The 25,694-nt window shown below is 29.9% G+C and overlaps 3 protein-coding genes across 3 annotated transcripts in view; all 3 read right to left on the bottom strand.

Annotated features, from left to right (window-relative positions):
* Nucleotides 1-12,793, bottom strand: part of LOC124539921 (protein phosphatase PP2A 55 kDa regulatory subunit) — a 59,665-nt gene extending 46,872 nt beyond the window's left edge. The window contains exon 1 of the mRNA XM_047117299.1: nt 12,605-12,793. The gene's annotated coding sequence lies outside the window, so the exon portion shown is untranslated. The remainder of the gene's footprint in view (nt 1-12,604) is intronic.
* A 4,634-nt stretch (nt 12,794-17,427) lies between these two features.
* LOC124539718 lies at nt 17,428-22,092 on the bottom strand. The gene is made up of 5 exons (XM_047117059.1): nt 21,934-22,092; nt 21,544-21,734; nt 20,576-20,890; nt 17,763-20,114; nt 17,428-17,667 (listed from the first exon to the last, which is right to left on the bottom strand). Exons 1-5 carry the CDS (start codon nt 21,956-21,958, stop codon nt 17,452-17,454), a joined length of 3,099 nt encoding a protein of 1,032 aa, XP_046973015.1. The 5' UTR covers nt 21,959-22,092; the 3' UTR covers nt 17,428-17,451.
* An 841-nt stretch (nt 22,093-22,933) lies between these two features.
* Nucleotides 22,934-24,291, bottom strand: LOC124539721 (probable small nuclear ribonucleoprotein Sm D2). The gene is made up of 3 exons (XM_047117062.1): nt 24,138-24,291; nt 23,815-24,067; nt 22,934-23,236 (listed from the first exon to the last, which is right to left on the bottom strand). Coding segments are annotated over exons 1-3 (360 nt in total). The 5' UTR covers nt 24,140-24,291; the 3' UTR covers nt 22,934-23,131.
* Nucleotides 24,292-25,694: the final 1,403 nt, after the last annotated feature.

Raw genomic sequence — 25,694 nt, 5'->3', positions numbered from 1 at the left:
TCTACTGTATGAACCACAGATTAAAATATAGGAAAGTGACGTCACCGACCTCATTGCAGCGCCATATTGTCCAAGTAGCGTTTTTGCGCGCTATTTAAATATGGAATTTTTAATATGATATTTTTCGGCAAATATGTACTAGAAATAAAAAACACAACTTTTACTGGGTTCCTAAACTTTTACTAAATAATATAAAATATGGATTTTAAAAACCAGTCAAATAGCCTATTATTTAATATTTCTAAAATCTATATCTATATTATTATAAATGTGAAAGTATCTCTGCCTGTCTGTCTGTCGTTGTGTGTGTGTGTGTTTTGTGAACCGAATTTGATGAAATTTGCTATGAAGCAAACTTGAACTCCAAGGTTAACATAGGCTACTTTTTTGCCTAACAAGTGACAATAAACTCACTAAAACACAAGCAAAGCTGGACGACAACTAATATGTGTATAGAATAGTTAGAGGGATGTAGGGTAGGGACTAGGGTAGGTAAAGCTTAATGTTAAGTGGTTAGTACCGTGCAAATGCACGAGCGCTTGATGATATACGTCAATCATTTTGTTGGCAATGTACCACCAACCTTAGAAGATAAGACCTATGATGATATATGAATTGAATTAGACGATACGATTTTAATCATAATCATTGCATTTATCTTCACATATTTTTTATATGTAGCAAGATCTCTGGAATAACTGAAACCATTTTAGGTACCACCTTTTTAGGATAAATGTAAAATTTCAAAATTTTTAAATTGTAGTTGTTAAAATAATTAGTAAACTAATTTACCTTTTTTTGGATGATTAACTAACCTTAATATATTTTATGGAATCAATTATGTTGAATGGAAAAATTGTAAACAAGGCATGAAGATAAAGCCTTATATAAACATTAAAATTAAATATTTACTGCAATCGGTTCTTGAATAATATATTTTTATTGATAATACATTACAGCTCCCCTCCCCCATTATAAATGGGTACTTAAATCGATTTAATTTGACTTAAAAAGTTCTGATAACAATTTCGCTGATATTGAAATCGCCATATTTCACGAATCCGAATCAATCTGAATAAAAAAAAAATACATCGCGACCAATGACACTAAAACAAACGTGACCTTGAACATGACACCTGTCAATTCAAGGTCGAAACTGTTTATTTATTTATTTACCATTACCCCCCCCCTGGCATTGAAACATGTACATTTCGTAAGACCTGTTTTGACGTTATCTATAAAGTGTTTTTAATGTTTATGTAATCGATATTTATACTTCGTTTTTTAATTGTAAACATACATTCCTGTGTATTTAATAACTGCTCAAGTAAATTATTAAGCGATTTATAATTATACAACTAGAAATAATTTCCGTGATGTCAATGAAAATATTTAGATTGAGTTAGATGTTTTTGGGTTGGAACTCTGATTGATGTGTAGCTTCGTAACTATTAGAACTCTTCACCTTAAACGAAACTGCCAAAATCAAAATCAAAATATGCTTTATTCAAGTAGGCTTTTACAAGCACTTATGAATAGTCATTTAACAACTATATCAAGTGAAGCTACCACCGGTTCGGAAAGTAGATTCTACCAAGAAGAACCGACAAGTAACTCAGTAGTTACTCTTTTTCACCATTTAAAAATACAGTCATGTTTGTTAATTACAATTACATATGTATGTAATTTATCCTGCCTGGAAGTCCACAAGTAACAATTTTTTTTTTTATTATTTTGGTTTTGCATAATATTCATTATAAAGAGAGTAGCTTAATTGTATTTTAAAGTTATCAGATCTTCTTTCTGTAATTATATTTTTGGTTACAATTAATAATCAATAACCGAAGATGTCCGAAACAATCGGATAAACCGTATTTCGCATCCGTAAATGTGTCTAAAACCAATTAAATATTATCCGAATCCATACCCAGATCCAAAATGTCATATCCATAATGATTTGAATCTTCGTAATTAGTAATAAATTATTATTCGTATGATTAATTATATATTGAATGTTAAAGCTATCAGCACAGATTGTAAATAGAAGGAAATGGCAAAGAAAAAATAATTATTCTTTTCCAATAGTATAACTAAATAAGTACATCACTACATAGTATAAAACAAAGTCGCTTTCTCTGTCACTTTAAAACTACGCAAAGGATTTTGATGCGGCTTTATTTAGTAGCTAGAGTGATTCGAGAGGAAGGTTTTTGTATTTAATACACGGACAACATAGTAAAGAAGCACTGATAATTTTAGAAGTTTCTAATGTGAATTTCTACATAAACAAATTCTGTATTATATATACATAGTATCATTATTGCCGAGCCGGGTCACTTGTTGTATGTAAAAAAAATCCAGAAGCAAACCTAATAAGTACTACATTTAAAACAGTCACATGTCACTAGTGATTGAGTTTGTTAGTATTGCCAGCGGGTTATTAAAAAATAATTACAACAATTTATTTCACCTGTAACAATTAAATATAAATAATTAAACTAACATAGCTCGTGTTAAATATGTATGTATATATATATATATATAAATATGTATGTATATATATATATATATAAATATGTATATATATATATATATATATATATATATATATAATAGGTTTAGAATAAGTGCTAAGATTAATGACGTCAAATGACGTATGTCTCCGTGAACTATGAAATATCTTTTGACATTGGAATTTGACAATTATTAAGCGAAATAGTTGCCATAATTAGTTGTCAAAATGTTTTTTTTTTTTTTAGTTCTAATCAATAGTTTGCTAGTTGAATGATTAATTCAGCCTAAACGATGTTAACAATTATGAACTGAGGTCACTTTAACAATTCGTTTTCGATAATCAATTGTGGGACCAGTGACTCTCGTTAAATTCAATTTTTTTTAATTCAATTGAGCTTAGGAAGTACATTTATATCGACATACTACAGTATTAAAATTAAACGTAGATTCTACCGAGAAGAAATGTTGAGATCTTCGTCTTTTCCGCCATTTTGATAACAGAATTTATTTTTTTAATAAAATAGAATTCATATATATCCTGCCTGAATAGTTAATAGTAGATAGTTCAAATAAAAAGTTATTGAATTATTCCGTCAAATAATTCTGTAGTTTTTAGTCTAGAAGTTGGTAGCGCTTAATCTCGTGGCAACCAAGCGATGACTGATACTGCGCCTGAAATCTTCCCAGCCGTAACGAATTTACCGTTCAATCGAATGATGAGAGTGAAATTGTATTTGCACACGCACTTGTGCACTAATATGTAAAGCGCAGATGGCTTATCTACCTTGAGAATAGCCGCCTTGACCGAAACATCATTCGTTCATTCAAAAGGGATACTCAATGACGATAAATATGGGAACTTCTGATAGAATTATTGTATGTTTTATTTCCATTTTGTGTTCCATTGTTAAAAAAATGCGTTCTCATTACAAATCTCAGGAAAGACTTGACGTCATAATTACGGAACAGTACTTATATTCTGTAAGAACTCATGGTGTGTCTCATTTGTAAAATTTTCAAAAGCGACTCTTGATATACTAATTTGATGCACCTTTATATGCTATAGTAATTACGAGCGGCTCATCCCGGCTTAGCACGGATGGACATAAGTTTTTTTTTTAAATATTTTTACCTTTTATTTTTATTATATCTCAGGGATTGGATTTTTCCGACATGTTTAAGAACTGTCGATCTATTTCAACTTATTTACACATAAACCTATATACATATTATATCTAAACCTTCCTCATAAATCCGTCTGTCTATTAGTGAAAACCGCATGAAAATACGTTCAGTAGTTTTGGAGGTTATCAAGAACGAACAGACAGACAGACTTTATTTTATAAAATGTAGAGATTAGTTATTGACACCTTGTAATATTTTAAGAATGTGATCCCTGATTATCTCACATGTATGTGTGAGTATTGAGTGGTCTTATAGAATAGCCTTCACAGATGTGTTCCCCAAATGTTTCACATGTGAGTGTGAGTTTCGATTTGTCTTACAGAATAGCCCTAAGGTGGCCGTCTAATACGATCTTTCCTACATTAATACACGATGATTGTTATCTGACCTTGTTGCGATGAATAAATATGAATAATAAAACATTTTTAATTTGTATGAACTATTGGTAAGCTGCGTATATTCTTAGCATATCAATCTATAATTAGACTTTGTCCTGACTATCGACGCATAGACAAAATTGTATACAGTAATTTCAAATTTGGAACGTAGAACGTATTTTGTAAAATGTTTGCAAATTACAAAACGGAAGAGTGTGTGTGTGTTGGTGTCTGTGTATGTGTGTATAAAATAAGTTTTCATTACTGATGACGTAATGAAATCTATGTCAGCAAAGATGTTTCTGGAAATCTAGCGTCACGTGATCATGGGATCGTTAATAGTTTCATATATGGCACAGATAGAATTAAGTAGCATTCTATATAAATTTCTTCGCTGTTGTAAACAAGTCCTTACAATGCGACCTTATTCCAAGGCAATCTTGTCAGTGTTACATTTTGTACTATAATCGTACTGTTCAGTTAAACGATCTTATGTATGTATGTCACTAATATTTACACGCGGATTTGCTTGTTTTTAAGGTTACAACTTGCTTTACTAATGCTAGCTGTAAGTGGAAATGTCCTCAGGCATGGTGGAGTGACGATTTACGCAAGACAGCTGGCAGGAGCTGGATGCGAGTAGTCGAAGAAAGACCATAGTGGCGTGCACTTGGAGAGACCTATGTGTACAGTGGACAGACATGGGCTGCTTCTGCTGCTGCTGATGATGGTAATGATGATAATGATGATGATGATGATGATGATGATGATAATAATGATGACGACGATGATGGTGATGATGATGACAATGACGATGATGGTCTTTTCGAGCGAGCTTTATATGTTCTAATACTTATTTAGAACATATAACCAGTCTATTCCAACCACAAGAGGATAAAATCCACATAAACAACATTTGAAATCGAATTGATGCGATTGGTCGTTGGTCAAGCTTGAATATCTATGATAAAAAAGCGTGGAACTAATACTCGTTGTTTTTCAGACATATTTTATATATAATTGTATTTAACTAACATAACATTGTATATTAAACATTGGAAAAGAGTAATTATTGAAAGTTAAAGTGTAGTTTATTGAAAGTTCTTCACAGTAGAACCTACATTGAAAACTGATGGTAGCTTTACTTAATGAATTTCTATAAAATGAGGATTCAAAAGTGCTTTTAAAAGACTGCTCGAATAAAGCATAATCCGATTTTGTTATATATGTTATGGATTTCAGAAAAATGTAATTTCAAACAATGAAAAAATACGAAATTCAATCATAATTATAATTTAAATAAAACATAATTATCTAAATTTGAATCTTGAAAACTTTCAATGTAATATCATTAACAGAATTAAAAATTTCCTTGTATTTTCTTATTTGGGTTGAGACGTATACGAAAATACATAATAACAAAATATTGATTTAAGATTGTACTACAATAGTACCTAATAAGAATCAAATCAGCAACCTAACCAAATCAACATGACCTTCGCCTCATATGGACACGCTTACACAGAGAGGTCGAGCCGCTGGTTCTATTGATTACGAAACATATGTTTATGAAGATTAATTTGATTATTTAGATCTTTGGTTTGTTTACTGTTTACACAATTATTTACATTGGACTAAATTATCACAGCCTTACGGTGTACTGTCAAATCTAATCAGAGACAATGAAGTTTAGACATAGAAAATTTTAGTACTTTTTAATAATACAATATATTCCTAACAAATAACAAAATTAATACACAATATATTTAATAACTTTTTATACCACCAATCGCCATAAAAACCCTGTCTGTTTCTTATCATAGCGGCAAGAGAAATACATCATCTGTGATGATTTGAAATGTCTAATTATCACAGTTCATGAGATACAGCCTGGTGACAGACGAACGGACTGCGGAGTTTTCGTAATAGGGTTTTACCCTTTGTTTACGGAACCCAAAAAACTACCCAAGAATATCAACAACTTAATCCAAACAATAACAAATAAACGGGGACACAGAAGACACAAACCCCTATTTATTACTTTAAAGAAAAGTAAAATACACAGATTACTACAAGAAAATCGTCTGAATGTTCGAATTCTACTGGCGGGTTACATATATGTAATCTTAAGAAACAAAAAAGTGGAGAATGTCTTACAAAACGTGCAAAGAGGTAAGGTTTAATAGGTAAATAGTAACTATTAGGTTACATTGAAAATTCGTGACAGTTAAATCGTCATGCTATGATTTTAATTGGCAATTATATAAATGGTTAATTAGTGCCAATTAACAATTGAAATACGATCAAATATATGCTTGGATACGGGATGAACAATTGAATTGAAGACGTGGGTGTTAAACGAAGGTTGCGTTTTTCCAATTTATTGAGTAATAAGATTTATTTATTAAGAAATAAAACTAAAACAATCATAATGAAACTGTTTCGGAAAATATTAAAGAAATGTTTATTTCAACTTGGAAGTTGTGCTTAGTGCAAACCCATCTGGATACAACTAACTAAACAATATCTTTGTTCCAATGTTTGGCGCATTGGCGATGTTATTGGTTCATATTTCTTATAGTACCAATATTGGTAGTGGACACTTGCCACCGGGCCGCCATCATCAAAAAAATCCACCAGACACAAGGTCAAAATCTTATCTCTAAAACAATGAGTTCTTTATTTGGCTATAATAGCTACACCATAAAGTAAAATTAGGTGGTGACATTTCTAGCATAGATTATAAAAAAAAAAACAGAATTAAAGTGTAAAATGACGCTTCTTTTTATTGAAACGTCAAAATAGCTGTCATTTTTAATTAAAAATTATTGATCCAAATTTTTTGACCAAGACCTCGAGATCTACATCCTTATAAGTTAGCCAATAGACAATCGTAATAATCAATATTGTCACAAGCAACATGGCATCATTCAAACCTCGAATATATTTAGAGTTCCTTTTAAACTTATTGTAGACGTTTAGCCTCAACTTAGCGATTGAAATACCTTGAAAGTTAACCCCAATAAAGAAACAATAAACAAGCTCGTGTTCCCAAATGAAATTTTAAATGCGAAAGTTTATGGGTTGATGCTCTGGCCTCCTTTTAAGCAGCGGTGGAACGTACCAACTTGTTTTAGAGATCCGGTAGAGGCAAAATATTGTAAATGCCCCACATCTGGGCTAAGGAATCAATTTTTGAGAAGATTCGGGGCTTATCACCAGGCTACTCCAGTGCGGGTTAAGGTCAAACTATCATGTGACACATGCAGGTTTTCTGACGATGTCTTTCCGCACTACTGAACACAGATAAAGAATTATAATCATAGTTGACTATCTATAAAATCCTAAATGAACTACATAAAACTAGTTCATCACTTTTAATACAATCTTTTACAAATAAACATCGCAAAGTTTTTACTTTGACCTCCATTTTATTTATATAGATTTAAAGTTTATAAACGATGTTATGTATGGGGTATTGTATAAATCAATTTTGTCATACAATTATTACCTGTATGTGTTGTATTGTTCAAGGTTCATGTTACGAGGCCATTCGTATAAGATATGTGAATTCTTTTATGTGTACACGAGTGTTGCCAGGTGTCCGGTATTTATCTAGACAAATCGTTTTTTTAATGTTTTAAACCTTTTAAAAACCTTTTTATTTAAATTACATTACATATTAAAATAAATAATACAATTATCCATTATAAGAACCAAGATAAACAAGTGCTTAGAATTTGTGAATCTTTAGTTAAATTGTAGTTAAAAACTCGCAAAAATGCACTCAAATTTTTCGTTTACATATACGTAGTATAAAATATAGTCGCTTACCGCTATCTGTCCCTATGTATGCTTAAATCTTTAAAATTACGCAACGAATTTTGGTGCGGTTTTTTCAATAGATATGAGTGTAATGCATAGACTAAATAGATAGAAACACTGATCATTTTAGAAGTTTCTAATGTGATGTCGTAAATAAAAGTTCTGTAGTATATTTAGTATCAGTATTGCACCCGTGTGAAGCCGGGGCGGGTCACTAGTATTATGATATAATGTCGTAGCAATTCAGGATGTCAGCATGTCCCAGCAGATAATGTATCTCTTGTATATCCAATCTTAATGGAGTGGCGATGTACAGCCTTATCCTCAAGGAGATGCGACCTTAATAGTTAGTTACCGACATGTGTGCCACCTGATGGTGAGTTAAGCCGAGATGGTCCAGTGGTTAGAACGCGTGCATCTCAACCGATGATTACGGATTCGAAACCAGGCAAGCCCCAGTAAATTTTCATTACCTTAATTTGTGTTTATTATTCATCATGACATATCGGACAGGAAAATATCGTCAGGCAGGTTACCTACATTGGATTAATAAGAGAAAAGATTATGGAACAGCCGTGGTGTGTTGTCACCTCATAGATGCCGTAAGAAATTTTAACCATCCCCTATGTCACGCGCCACCTCGGGAAGTAAGTTTTATGTTTTGCCTGTAGTTACTGGATCAATCACCCTTACACTGTTTTCTTTTTTAGCGGAATAATATGTGTTATTTGTGTGTAAGTACTTACCCAGGCTAAAAAACTAAATATACTATACTAAATAGCTAAAAATACTTTACAAATTAATATAATGTCTTTTATGTAATATATTATTTATATTAAATCAAACCTTTTCATTAATTAATATACATATTTTAACTATTACTTTTGTTTCAATTTAGTCCTTATTTCAATTTAGTGTTTTAATTTTTTTTTCAGGCAGTGTTGTACAATTGTTTTCTTTTTTGGACATTCCAATTTTAAAATTGATATGACGTCTCGCTACACATCTTTATTCATAATATATGGACGTCATACAAAAAAAAACAACTTTTTCTATGATTTGAATATTAATTGTAAACAACCGTTGTAGAGTAAGTTTTTATGACGCATGTTACTATTTTAAAACACATCAAGTTAATATTTTTTAAGTTTTGCTATCATACGTAGTATTATATTAATCTAGACAGTTATTCATAGACAATTTATAATTATAAATTCAATGCAACGATCGAACTATCCAACCATAGTTGGCGCGAAATCCATGTAAGTAGCACTAAGACGCAAATGAATGTCAGTTATTAAGATAATGAATAAATAGTAATGTAGTACAGTTATTAAAACTTATTTAGAATACAAATATAACGGGGCCTTGAAATCCAAGTAAATAAAAAAAAAATTTAACCCAAAAAGGCACTGACGCAAGTCTTTTGGGTAATAAACATTCTTTAAAAAAAAATGCTTTCAGTAATTGATTATTATACATTATATAGTATAAAACAAAGTCGCTTACAACTGTCTATCCCTATGTATGATTAGATCTTTAAAATTATGCAACGGATTTTGATGCGGTTTTTTTAATGGATAGAGTAATTCGAGAAGAAGATTTTTGTATGTAAAACATGGACAATATAGTAAAGAAACAATGATAATTTTAGAAGTTTCTAATCTATGTCGTAAATAAACAAATTCTTCTATAGAATAAGTATCAGTATTGGCTGTTACTGTACAATAATATGTGTATTTTAACCGTGTAAACATTCAAATATAATTATCACAATGACAATCCATGAAGAGATAGTAGTTATTAGCGCACTCAGAGGGAGGTCTGAGTGGTCACAACCATACCTAGAGCCACAATCCCAACTATATTTTTTAAAGACTATTCAATTATTTCATAAAGATACACATTTAAAAAAAGAACATTATAGGGATTATAAAATGACTGTATCCTGAAACATTGAGAAACACAGATCTACATAAAATTTATTATACTATAAAGAAGACTGAAGGAAATAAACAACTTATACGTCGAATTGAAATGATATTATAGATCATGAATAATCGTGTATAATCTATGATATTCACTATGGATTTGTGCAAAAATGTCGATAAAGTTTATTATATATCAATATTTACTTCTTTCAGAACTTGGGAGGTAAATTTAAAGGGTATAAATAATAAATGGGAATAGCGTTAAATTATAAATTAAGATTAATCAAAAACTATTCGAATTATATTATGTAAATCTACGGTTTTTCATCTTTACCTCTTCTTGGTTTGGGATAGACTACATGACTTTGATATGATGTTTCAATTTCAAAATAAGTATTTTTCTAAAGAATAACCAAGCTCGAACGAACTATCAACCTCTATTAGAGATTGACAGCTTAGAATCAATGCAAATAAAAACATAATCTATAGTAATTCATAGTCATAAGACCATAGACAATTTTTTTCTTTAATTTAAAAGTAACGTACCCAATTTTTTTATTTATTTATCTCTCTTTAAAGCCGGCGATCGTTGTAATACATTTTATAACAATGTTGATATTTCTAAAGACCTTGTTATTCTAAATTTAATTATGCTATATTTTAATACCGTTATTTTTAAATTCTAATATTTTTTTCTTTAATTCTTATTTTAAATTTAAAGATGGAAATATTTATGGCTCTTTTATAATTAAATAGACAACATTTTTAATAAAAATATTACAGCTTAAATTTTTTTCAAATAGAATATTATTATATATCTTCTCTATCGACTAATTAAATGAATTTTAAACAAGTTATTCATTATGCAATTACGCATCAGACTTAATTAGTTTGGAATATAAACCAGATAGTCCAGTGGCAAGAGCACATGAATCTATACTGACGACCGCAGGTTTAAACCCAGTTAAGGAATAATACAACAACAACAACAACCTATAAATTCCCACTGCTGGGCTAAAGGCCTCCTCTCCCTTTGAGGAGAAGGTTTGGAATATATTCCACCACGCTGTTCCAATGCGGGTTGTGGAATACACATGTGGCAGAATTTCTTTGAAATTTGTCACATGCAGGTTTCCTCACGATGTTTTCCTTCACCGCTGAGTACGAGATGAATTATAAAGACAAATTAAGCACACGAATCAGCGGTGCTTGCCTGGGTTTGAACCCGCAATCATCGGTTAAGATGCACGCGTTCTAACCACTGGGCCATCTCGATTCGACAAAGCAATAATAATGTGTATAAATGATATCGTGCTCCACGGTGAAGGATAACTGTACTTATATATGTAATGTACTGCACGTCATCTGTGTATTATCCAAACAGTATGAAAGCAATGTAAATGAGCTCCATACAAACATCTCCGCTCGACGGGAAGATTTTGTCCAGCAGAGAAACATAGGGGCTAGTTTATATACCAAAGAATTATTTTCAATATACAGTGGGGCTAGTTGGGACGAATTAATTATTTGAAACTTAACGAAAACTTCGCTAGAAGTTCTTAAATAAAAAATTAGTAAGTTATTAAATTAAACAGTTGTCTGGAACTTCAAGATAGCTGTGTGTAACAGACTAAAGGGTAAACTGCGATGGAACGACCTTAAGTTACATGCTACTACCTATAGCACGACACAACTTAGATGTAGCATCGGCATTTTCAATAAAACCGATTACTGCCGATTTATACAACCCATAGAAATAGCTCCCTATCGCGACATACGACGCTAATTGTCGCTATAGATTATCGCGTTAGTTCAACCCGAGAAAGCAAGTGCATGTAAATCGACGTGTCATCTTATTGCGTTTGTGTCAAGATCATATTCACTGAATAAATGAATATTAATAATTTGTGATCGGTTATTCTACAAACTAGTCTGACTTAAAATAAGTTGACACCTGTCAAATTTTAAATTCCAAAAATCGATTAAGTTATTAAAATACAATGTTTAAAAATGAAGCTAACACAACACGATTAACGCCACACTTTTGATAGCAGAGAATATTTAGCGACGTATAAATAAAGCGCTAAAGAAAAAGCATTCGATATTCAAATTTACCTAAAATAAAGATACGCGTAATATCTTAAGAGGGACCATATATATCGTTAAAGGAAATGTTTCAAGTCAACGGCCTCAATAAGTTTGCACATTTGTCACTCGTGAAGTGAATACCATGGGCTTGACCCGACAGGCTGACACTTCATACATATTATACCTGATACCTCGTTACCAAATAAACGATTTATTTTTTTCAATATTGTGTATTTTAATTTGATATGTAATGACTGATGATTTTGTCGGACTTCTAGAATTTTCATTTCGAAACGGTGATAAAATCATCTACTTTTAAAAGAAACCAAGAGTTAACTTGAATAAATTATATCTTAATTACATTATTATTTTAATTACCTACATACATTTTAGAATTAATTCTAGGCAATATGTTTATTATAAGCTTCTGATTTTACCACAATGAAGTACTTATAGATATGTCCACGACTTATTATAATTAAAAAACAAAAAACTACACAATATGTCTTCCGCGCATTTTAGTGACTTTGCCTAATATAAGTTTTTTAATTGAAAAAATCAAATATGCACACGCTTATCTAATTTTATAGTAAGTATGAATTAATATAATAATCGACTCTGTATATCTCAATCATTGCTTATATTATTATTAGTATATTACTTTAAAAGTAAAAAGATACTTACCTATAACAATTCACTAGCAATATTTTTATATGCAACTAAAAATCCATTCAACGAAACCACACAAAACTTTTGAAATAAGACACTGTTTATAATCAACTCCCTGCTGGAAGCGCAATATTCAATCGACCGAGCAGCGTGCAACCGCGTCGAATAAAAACACAACAATGAGTGTATGTAAACATTTCAGTAGTAGCTGCGATGGCGCGAAAGTGACGTTCGTTATCTAGAGGCTATTGAACGGTGAACGGTGATAAACTCAGAACAATCATGTTAGAAATGGTAACAAAAGTATTATTTCATATCAAAAACGCTAAATCCATTTCCCTGACAAACTTATAACAATTATATTTAGCTTAAACTTCTATGCTACAATGGGAATATAGCTGAAATAAACATAATAATTTGAATTTTAATCCCCAAAAGTATACAAAGGCTTTTCTTTCAAAAGATATTATTTCAGAAACTATTTGAAGTCGTAATAAATAGTTGAGTGTTGTAATGTTGTATCATAAATAGAGATATATTAATCCTATACTCTTGGCAATTAACTTGATAGCTAATTTATTAGCAAATCGTATGGCATACTTAAATCTAAGTTTTGTTTTTTTTTCCTCATTTATTTGGATTTATATAGTTTCGTTAGACTCCTTACACTATACTGAGTTACACTGGCTATAAATTTATTTATTTATTCATTTAAGGGAATCGTTTTTATCGAGTTAAAAAAAAATTATTATACATAATAATCACCAATGTTTAAGGTACATCAAAATATTACTCAAACCAGCAAAAAAAGCAGTTTTCATCCGAACTCAACAATATTTTATAATCTACAATTATTTTAATGTATAAGTATGAAAACGAATTTAATTTATTTAACAATTGAAATATATTTTTTTTATTACTATTATAAATATGTATTTAATAACATTTCTGATTTGATGTATGTTCTAAGGTAATATAGATTTCTTGATTTAAATGTCCAAAGTAGAGACATCTATGTTTTACTCGTGGAACTTTTTAGTAACTTATGATAAAAAATACGAGTTACTGTACAGTACAATGATATTGTAATAAACAGATATGTTATACCCATACTAAACAACAGAAAAAAAGTGTGCCACGCCGGAGGACCGTTTATTTTACATTTCGTTACAAGTAAAAAGGATAGCTTGATAAAAACAATAAGTTAAAGGGATAACTAGATGTTTTAATTACGCAAAACGTATTACTGCATAATTATGATGTATTATAACGTATTACTGGCATAATTATGATGAAAACGACTGGCAAACTTCCCAATAAGGACGTTTTCTAGTCTTCACTTTTTGCGCGTTAATGACATATCTGTTTACTATAACATCATTGGTACAGTACCTAAATGTTTACATTCTCGTATTTTAAATTAATTATACAAAGGATAAAAACTCAAAAGATCAGTAGCCTTCGTGTATTAAGTGATACATACACTTTATATTTCTTCTACTTCGAGCATAAAAATCATAATAGTAGAAAAAATGCTTGCCAATAATATATGTAGATTAGTTGGAATATAAAGGAACTAAGTAGGGACTAATAACTAATTTTATTTATTATAATTAATATATATAGGATCCTGTTCGAAGAGTGAGTTACTAAACTTGTGCCATAAAAGCTTACAGTAATTTTACTTGTGTTTCGACGTTCCTGCCATCTTTGAGAGTCATACAATTGTTCTTTTGAGTTTTTTGAGTCACGGTCATGGCTCGTTATTAACACATATGACAATCCAGCGGTAATCTTTACCTTTGACGACCAACTATGATAAAGCTAGCTCGTCGTAGGTACATGGTATATATTTATGGTCAAATAATTTAATACAAATAACAAACCTTTTACCAAAACTCAGACTAGACTACAGATCTAATCAGGTAGGTACAGTTAAATAGAGTTGGAATCGGACACGACGTAATCGTGCATTTATTTTGATTTTAATGAATGGTTTACACTTTACGAGCTACACGTAGATATGTCGGCCTACTCAGTGGGTTTACAACAATTTACAATGTGTGAACGTATCATACATTGTACTGTATCTCGTTTCCAAATATTTACAACACTGTTTTGATTCGCCTACTTATCATCCCTTACTCGCATAGCTGCAGATTGCACATCACTTATCAGAGGCGGATTTACAAATTTGCCGCTAGTAGGCTATTCAATTCTTGCCGCCCAAACTGCGTTCTAAAATTCAATACTTTAGTTTAGTTTACAATCGTATTAATTACATTTATTCTGAAATTTGAACTTTATGATTTGTGTTCTCTCGTCCTCATTACATCGTTATATGTACGTTATGCACATATAATGATGTTTATTTCTGTGAGATAAGTAAAAATTGGGCAAAATTTGCCGCCCTAGGCTCCAGTCTACTTAGCCTATTGGTAAATCCGCCACTGTCACTTCACATTGGAGAGAATCCAAGTACTACTACAGCACACAATCCATAACTTACTATAATATATTGAACTAACTGTTGTAAATAGATCAGGCAAGTCTAGCTATTGCTACAAGGAGTACCCACGAGATCCTACGACTATTTTTGCGAGCAACTGTCATCTTTTTGGTCAACTCGCGATTTTTAAGAACCAGGCTTCGCGGATATATGTCAGCGTTCAGCGGATAATCAATTGATTCTTTCCTGTATTCTGAACTACAAATTTAATGTTTACCCCGGCAACACGTAGCGAAAAACTACAATTCAGAATAATTATGATTTTTTCCCAAAATGGCAACCTAATTTAAAGTAGGGCAAATCCCCTTTAACTTATCAGTACGGCTTGCTTTTTATTGAAATTATAACCTTGGCTTGATATGAGATAAGGTTTATTTTACGAGGTACTAAAATGGGTATTCCCTGAGGCTCTTAGCGTTAATAATGATTATTTTTATGACTATTTGATTACAAATTAATATTAAAATAAAATTAGTGGACTTATCTCACAAATAAATGAAGATTATAATAATAATTAAAGGTGTTTATTAAAAATTTCTTTCTCAAGTAGACAGACACTAATTCTTTTGTTACTTTTTTTTTAAATAAAAACATGTGGTATTTTGACACTTTTAATTGTATTATTTTACAAATTTCTTTCACATTTTTAGTGTTTACGGAATGAAATTCGCTTCGTTTTCTTTAAAAAAAACCGGATTTTTTCGACCCCTGGTAAGAATCATCCGTCTGTAATGTTTATATTTGAAACGAAAGAACGTTTGAAATTCAACGATCAAATCACTTTCACTACCTAACTACTGTTTTTTTTTCAATATTCATAGGATTTTTGTTTATAATAATGTTTAAAAAATAGTAAATAAAAAAATTATCTTACAATTTATACTTACAAAAAATTTTCTATAAATTTATTTTTCTAAATATAAGGTGCAATGGTTTAATCGCAAAAATAAATATAATTTTTAATTTGACTTTACACTTTCCAAAAATTTATTTAATACAGCGAAAATATTTATAAATTAAAATAGTTATAAGATGTAACGATTAAAATCGTGTTATACGGTACATTTAGCTTTCGGATCAAGCATCATCTGTAGTTTTATTTAATGAAACATTTATTTATTATCCAAAACTGCAATATTCACTAGTTATATTCCAGTTGGAAAACAAGGTGAGCCAGTGTAATTACGTGGCTAAAAGAACATAATATTTTAGATCTCAAGTACTGTCTCTAACTACGTTATTTGTAGTGTCAAATTGTTTTAAATTAATCTTTTCAACAAATTAATGAATTTTAAAATTACCTACTGTCCACGCCTACTATTTTTCTTTTAATAAGATCTATATTATATATATATATATATATATATATATATATATATATATATATATATATATATATATATATATATATATATATATATATATATATATATATATATATAATATAGATATTATTATATCTCTCTCTAAATTAATTTAATTTTAATTAACATTATTCCACATAGAAAATCTTTTTTTACAATATTCAAAAAAAAATGTAATGTGTAAAATCGACTGTTTTATGATCTTCTTTTGTTTTTTTTATTCACTTACTATTAATGACAACGTAACAATGAACAATTAGATTGCAAGCATTATTAAGATTAAACTAGTTATAAAGCATTTTTTTGTTTATTGAGTTCACACTCGTGTCTAAGAAATAGACACCTACAATTTGAAGCAAGTTACTACAATTATATTTATACTGAGTAAAATAAAGCCCAATATTTCGTTTGAAAATATTTAATGAATTTTTAAAATCACATTGTTAATTCTTGTATTTATAATGAATAATAAAATATATAATTTATTTAATTTAGGATAAAAAATATATTCAATAAAACGATGAAATCACAGTTAAGATAGGTTCAGTCACCGGCAAGGAATAGGCTTTTTTACAAAGAAGTCTTAGTTTATAAAGAAATAGTAGCATAAAATGATTATTTTTTTAAGAGTACAATATATATAAAGAAATTACCCATATATAACATTTTTAACACTTGAAGTCTTTATTATTTTTGTAATTGGTTTCATTTATTTTATTATTATCGATTGGAATTAATATAATGAATGTATAACATCCAATCAGAGATAGTATGTTTGAATTACCACTATTTGGCTCACAGACGCCATTTATTTCAGTATCTTACCTAATTTGTCCCTTGAAAGTGTTAATATGGTAAGTGTACAGTTTAGCAAAACGAACGTCATCTTTTCATTAATAATAAAAATAATAATAGTGAATCATGGTCCAGACTATCACTGAACTATCCTCTTTGAGTCAAATAGATAAAACTAAATAAATTATATATTATCAAAGGAATTTCACTGTTATCATATTAGCATAGAGAGTGTTTACTATTGTCTTAATATCAGTATTCTTTGATATCTGTGGTTGGTATTGTTGGAGGCGCCAAAAAGCACCGTTTTTGCATTCAATATGAAATGATGTTTTCAGGTGCTTTTCCATTTCGGACCAAGAGCTTTGGAGTATATTGCAGTAGCCGCAGTGATAAAATCCAGGTCTAATCTAAAAATTACAACAATATATATTATGGTATTTTGAGGAAAAAATAATATTATTACAAATTAGTTATTTAGTAAGCTTAAAATATAAGTGATTACCTCTCTAATAAATTCTTGATCGCATTGTGTTAGAATAAGTGCTTCCCTCATTGCTGTCTCGTGTTTTGGACTGTCATTGTGCGACTCAAACTCGGTGCACAGAATGTTTTTATCACAAATGAAACAGTTCAGTGTTACCCGGTCCACAAGAAATGTTACAAAGCAAAAACTGAAGTGATTAACACAAAACTTGTTATTAATAATAACATCTTTGAATATAACATTCTTTGCAGCAACTATAGTTTTAATGAAATCTTTAGCTGGTATCTTTTCTAGTGTGGTTTCTTTTGTTTTCTTTATTTTTGGACTTGGAGGAGTTTCAATATGTAATGGAGTTGCAATGGATGCTGCATTATTCAAATCTTTAGCTACATCGCTTGATTTAGGACTATTTGCTTCTAATGGTTTTTCCGGTATGTCAGGGCTTAGAACTGCTGGACTAGAAACCAAGGTCTCTTTTTCTTCAGAAACATCATCTACTAACTTAAAAGGCACAGATTCTTTTTCTTTCTTGAATTGTTTTTGGTGTCTCAGAATGTGTTTGTCTATGGCTTCATGATCATAATCAAGACTCAATGAACATTTTTTACAAACCACTGTTTGGGCTTCAAAGTTTATCTTAATACCGTTCCTTTGAAATTTGTCGACAGAGTCCAAAACAGTCCTTTTCTGCTGTTCACTGTCTTTATTGTGAGGGGTTGAATTTTTAGTTTGTTTATCATGTAATGGAGTTGCAATGGATACTGCATTATTCAAATCTTTAGCTACATCGCTTGATTTAGAACTATTTGCTTCTAATGGTTTTTCCACAATCGTAGGTTTTGAAACTGTTGGACTAGAAACCAAGGTCTCTTCTTTTTCAAGAATGCCATCCACTAACTTAAATGGCACCAACTTTTCTTCTTTCTTTAATTTTTTTTGGTGTTCCTGAATATGTTTGTCTATGGCTTCATGATCATAATCAAGACTCAATGAACATTTTTTACAAACCACTGTTTGGGCTTCAAAGTTTATCTTAATACCGTTCCTTTGAAATTTGTCGACAGAGTCCAAAACAGTCCTTTTCTGCTGTTCACTGTCTTTATTGTGAGGGGTTGAATTTTTAGTTTGTTTATCATGTAATGGAGTTGCAATGGATACTGCATTATTCAAATCTTTAGCTACATCGCTTGATTTAGAACTATTTGCTTCTAATGGTTTTTCCACAATCGTAGGTTTTGAAACTGTTGGACTAGAAACCAAGGTTTCTTCTTTTTCAAGAATGCCATCCACTAACTTAAATGGCACCAACTTTTCTTCTTTCTTTAATTTTTTTTGGTGTTCCTGAATATGTTTGTCTATGGCTTCATGATCATAATCAAGACTCAATGAACATTTTTTACAAACCACTGTTTGGGCTTCAAAGTTTATATTAATACCGTTCCTTTGAAATTTGTCGACAGAGTCCAGAACAGTCCTTATCTGCTGTTCAATGTCCTTATTGTGAGGGGTTGAATTTTTAGTTTGTTTATTATGTAATGGAGTTGCAATGGATACTCCATTATTCAAATCTTTAGCTACATCGCTTGTTTTAGAACTATTTGCTTCTAATGGTTTTTCCAGAATTTTAGATCTTGGAACTGCTGGACTAGAAACCAAGGTCTCTTCTTTTTCAGGAATGCCATCCACTAACTTAAATGGCACCAACTTTTCTTCTTTCTTGAATTTTTTTTGGTGTTCCAGAATGTGTTTGTCTATGGCTTCATGATCATAATCAAGACTCATTAAACATTTTTTACAAACTGCTGTTTCTGCTTCAAGGTTTATATTGATACCATTTTTTTGAAATTTGTCGACTGAGTCCAAAACAGTCCTTTTCTGTTGTTCAATGTCCTTATTGTCAGCTGTTGAATTTTTAGTTTGTTTATTTTGTTCGCATTCTTGAGGCATGTTTAGAATAGTTTCATGATCTAGTTGTTTAACTTTCTCCTTAGCTTTAAAGTCATCCATTACCAAATCACAGACCTCTTCTGATTCAGATTTGTTATCATCAACATATGTAGATTTTATCTTGGAATTTTCAATTGTATCAGTAGTATTTATAGAATTAGCTTCTAATAGTTCTAACTCCTGATTATCCACTGCAGATTCATTAACTACAGTTTCCTCAACTAAATCATTATCTAATGCTTTTATATCACTGTTTTTAAGCTTTGAATAATGTACATGTGATTTGTTTTTGTCCTGTTTCATTGCTTTGTAGCTATTACAAGCAACTTGGAACATTTGCTTGTGTTGGGATGAATCAAAGTGATTTGTGTCTAAAGTTTGAACCAGGTTACAAGTCAAGCAATGGATGGAATTATCATCAACCTAAAATTATTATATTATTATTGTCAATACACAAGACACTAATAAATATATTAGTAATTGAGAAATTGTCACCAAAAATATTGCATTTTTACTAAAAAGTCTATAGTGATTTTAGTTCTATATAATATTTTATTTGTAAGAAAGTATGTTAGCAATAAATAATTTTCTCTAAATTTTAGATGGTTTGGATCTTTGTCCATAATGCTGCTCCAATACGAGTTTAATTAACACAAGGTTAAGATTTTCATCTGATACATGTAGGTTTTGGACACTATTTCATTCAGCAGGAGCATGAAATTAATTATTTAAAACAAAAATTGAGCACATAAACATTCAATACTGCTTGTCTAGATTTGAACCCACAATGTTTGCTTTAGTTTTACAGTCTAGCAACTGGATCCTCCCCACTCATATGGTTTTTAATTGGGTAATCCTTAACATATTGGATAAAAATCACTTACCTTTCTATAAATATTTTTGTTATTATCAAATTGTATTTCTGATTGAATTAAGTTAAGCATATGGGTTGGTTTATTTTTATGTATGTCCACATCTTCATATTCCATGTTGCAAATAGCACATGAATTATCACCGAGTCCTTGCCATGAGGTATCATCCACCATAAGAGTGTCAAATGCAATGACAAAATCATCAATTCTTTTAAGCCACCCAACATACTTTTTTTTAATATGAGTTTGTTCATATATGTGCATCTTAACTCTTGCAAATATGGGCAATAATATGTTGCACAATTCACAGAAATATTTATTTTTTATCTGTAATTAGAAATAAATAAAATAATTATTAACATTTTTGATTAGCTTTTAAACAACAAGAGAATTTAAGGTATCAATTCAGTCATAGGTTTTCAGCTTATAAAAAGATATAACTTATTTTTGATTATTTTTTATTACCAAGTTATAATATAATTGAACTAGTAATTAGGAATAAATTATATGCAAAGAGTGATACTATATCTATAAATATAAATGATATATTCTTTATTAAATCAATCAAACTTTATATATTTAGATTAATTCAGTTCTTAAAGTTATTTTGCCATAAATAAATGTATATCTACTTGATTGTAGAGCTTTGGGTAAGTCTTTCTTGGTAGGTACCACTTGTATATAATTATTTGTGACACTAAACAGTTATACTTAGTATTAATATAGCCTGGCTTAAAGGGTGAATAAGTCAGTGAAGTGAAGACTACAGATTAAAAGGCCATAACATGCAGTCACTCCTGGTCATCAGTTGGCCCATTTGCCAGTAACATTCAATAGATTTGAAACATGTAAATCACCAATAATTTAATGTCATGGTACCAATATTTGAATTGAGAATGCTCTTGAGGACTAAGTAGATGCTAAAACATAATGCAAACACCAATAAATAGAACATAAAAAAATAATACAATAAATCAAACCTTTACTATGAAGTCCTCTTTAAATTCTTCAACATATTTGGCGGAAAGCATTTTTTCCTTATGATCTTTTCCAGATATATGTTCATCACACTTAGCTGAGCTCGTAAAATATATCTCACACACCAAACAAAAGAAATCAGAAGAAACACATCCTTTGAGTATAGCACTTCTACTTAAGTTCGGAGCCATTTCTAAGAACATTAATAAATATATTTCTATGGATTATTTACTATTCTACAGTTTTATACTACCAAATGATTCCTAATTTAAATGAAATTTACTGAATTACTATTGATTACACCAATAGTCAGTTCACAGTTACATTAAAACAAAAACTGATTTCGAAACTTGTAAAATCTGTTGAATTAACGCAAACTTTCGGGTACTAACCACTTGTGAATAATGATACATCCATTCTATTTTTTTTTTCCTAATAATGGTTTATATGTACCTATTTAAGTTAATGTATGGTATCTGTGAATTATGTTTATGAAATTTAAACCTGATTGAGAAATAAACTCGGAGGTCAGACTAATCGCCAATCGGAGCTGGAAATCCCCGATCCAGTTGCCAGTTAATAATTTTTTTTTATAATCTTGACAAGAAGTATGTTTGTAATTTTAATAAATATATTATATCTCACAATATTCTTCCGTCTGTAAAATTTTATTCTTATCATTAATTAAATATTTGTTGATCATATTATGATATGATCCAAAGAGACAGTAACTAACAAAATTATGGCAGTTCTGTATCGCGCAGCAGACTACAATTCGGATTTGAGAATTATAAAGTTATATTAGTGATATATTATGAAATATTTTCATCTTAATATTTTTTCTATCTTTCATATATATTATTCCTTTTGATATTAGAGCAGGTTAAAATCTAACCACCACTATTTATTTTTTAGGCTTTATGGCCATACATCTAATGTATATTTTGATGGTTTCTAATCATTTACTCGTATGTACTTCATTTATGTATATATATTTATTGAAATTATTTCATGCATTTTTTTTTGTAAATCATCATAGATAATACACTGATACTAGCTATAAATCACTAACTTTAAATCGATACTACTTGAAAAATGTATCAGGCAACATATATAATACATAAATTGGTGTTGGTATATTTGTGTAACATTATAAACTTTGGCCCCATTGGACTTGTACCATAAAACTTGATAGTTATGTTTTTATTATGGATATTTTTATACTATACATGTTATTGGAACTGGTAGTAGCACTGCAGCGCATCATCTAAGTCATTTCACGGATTGCCACTTTACAGTAGTATAATTCTAGAGCCAATTTATGGCAAGGTTTTGACCAGCAACGATGAAATATAGTAATTGTTTATAATACAGAAAATAAATAAACAAATAGCCAGTAGAAATTATTTATTTGTTAATGGGTTTTAATATTATTTGAACTTAATATTATCAATGGTTCAACACATGTACAAATATATAAAAGTTCAGTTTACACTTATTCTGTAGTTATTCCCATTTTAAGATGTTAACAATAATGTAACTTATATTAAGAATTTTTATTTAAAACTGGAATTTTCTAGACTTATCAACTCATTTCCCCGCAGCAGTTGCGAGTGGGTTTCTTAAAACTAAAATAACTGAGTCCCCACGGAGAAACATTTTTGAAATGAATTTGTCCTTGTTTACAGCTTTGCCCTGGAAATAAATGCAATATTAGAACATAAATAATTGAATATATATAAAAAGTACATTTCCAGAAGAAATAACTAATAATTAGATGCTGTCAAAAGTGAATTAAGTTTAGTTGCTTTTAGTGTTTGTTAACAAGAGTTAAGGGAAGTAGAATGTTGCAAGTAATTTTAAAAATTAAATAAGATTTTGATCCTTCTACTCTACACTACTAATTTTTTTCTCACATGTATTCACTAATTCATGCTAATATATATTAAGTTATATTATAATATTATAAAAAATTATTTACAACTGTCATTGTAAAATAACAATAGGTTAGTAAATATTCAAATATGATGTCAACATCATCTTTTCAATTAGTGAGTTTGGTAGTTCATTAAATAATACATTAATTTCATTAAATAAAATATGTGAGTTACAAAAATTAATTACAAAAATATGTAAGATTCAACTGATTTCGAGGTAGATAACATGAAAACAGATTATTAATAATTATATTTTATTATTCCAAAGTATTAAGATTTGGAGGTTACTTCAAAGATGATCGATTAACATAAAAATTCGGTTTCCAAATGATTTACCTTCTTCCCTTTTCCCGTCCTCGGTACTTCGGTCCACATTTCCTTGACATTTTCCAATACCATGTTACAATGCCGGTCGAAAGCTTTAACACGACCTAATAGCTTTTTGTTGTTTCGACAATTTATTAACACTTGTGTATTGTTTTTTACAGACTGTGTGAGCACTGAAAGAGGACCTGTGCTAAATTCTTCTTCTTCTATCTTTGCTAATTCCTCCAAAGTCATCTCCGAGCGTGGCTTGGATGTGGATGCCCTGGAAAACAATTGTTTTAAACTAACACGATATAACTTTGTATTTATGTTAAGAATAGTAATATACTTACATTTTGGTATTTTGCTAAATGTATAATAAGTTTAATAGTTAATAAAACGATTAACTCCACTACAAACAAAACTACACACGAGATCACAGTTTACCGCTTTTCACTACAGATAAAACATATTAATTTTATATGTCAGTGTTACCTTATACTTAGAGAACATTTATAATTTGTCATATATAAACGTTTCACACTATCAACAAATTTAACATAACTTAAAAAAATTAAAACCTCAAAGATTATTATGGTTAGTTTTTTTTTTTTTTAATAAAGTGATTTGTTTAGTGTAATTGTGATGACTATATAAGCTTGTGAGCAATGTAGATAAAGAGATGAGAAAGGTTAAATTACCAGTAAAACTAAAGTTATATCAATGTATTACATATAAAAGCTTCAGAAAAATATAATTGATTGAATTAGAATTATTAAAAATGTTTTTCTAAATGTAGGTAAATTGTTACTTTAAGTTTAAATAAAAAAAAACAAAGGAAATAAAGTCATTTCTCTTCTAGGGGTATATTTCCGATTTTGTTTGTTATTATAATTAAAAATATGTTAATTGTCGTCATGAATAATACTATTTCTTGTTGCCCTTCGAATTTAATAAACCACATCAGGTGTTGTGGTATTATGTATGTTTAAGTCTTCAGTTCTCATTATAAATATTGCCATTTTTAAATATAGTGGAGTCAATGAATACATAAAACAGGCAATCTTCGGAAGTCCTCAAGAACAGCTCCGATTTTGATGTTTTTTTTTTTTAAATTTTGTTTTTTTATATTATTCAAAATCAGAAACCTCTTAGAGCGGGGACGGAACTATTTATATTGTTTAAACAATATCAACGATATTTATGCACAAAAAAAAATTCTACTATACAATATCCATTAAAAACTTGTAAATATATTAATGAATGTTATAAACAATTATCTATAAGTTTGTTCTGTGTAGTAATGACATGGAATTAATTTGTGAACCAAAATATAAATTTTTTATTGACCATAGAAAATTCATTATGTTAAATACAAAAAAAGTACATTTAATTTTCATTATCATTTTGCATTTCGGAGACTTCTTCATCTTCTTCAAGTTGTGGGTGGTTACTGCAGTCATTTCCACTGCAAACTATGCAGGCTGGTGAGCAATGAAGACCACTTTTTCTGCAGCCACACGCTGAACCCCATCCTGTTTTGCAAGAGCAAAATATTAATTTTAAAACGTTGTCAGGTGCTGCTGGTTGTGTCATTTTGATTGGTTTTAAATAATTATCTCTTCGCCAACCCCATTCTTCAGGTGGTATCGATGAATTATTTTTCCATTGCTGAACTTGTAAGTAGACTCTTTTAATATGTTGTTTTGCTGCATCTTCTGTCGGAGGTAAGGAATTAAGTTGCACGCTTTTATTTTTTGAAGCTAATGCTATGAAACGTTTATATCGCAGTTCATTTAAGCATTTAGCAGTTTTAGCATCATACATTGTAAGAATACAATCAATACCAACATTAAAAAGCACTTCTTCATTTTGCTTTTCAATCATAAAATTTTCTGCTGCTGCATGTA

This window comes from Vanessa cardui, chromosome 23 (assembly GCF_905220365.1).
Source record: "Vanessa cardui chromosome 23, ilVanCard2.1, whole genome shotgun sequence".
Lineage (NCBI taxonomy): Eukaryota > Metazoa > Arthropoda > Insecta > Lepidoptera > Nymphalidae > Vanessa > Vanessa cardui.
This window is presented reverse-complemented; position numbering and strand designations above follow the sequence as displayed.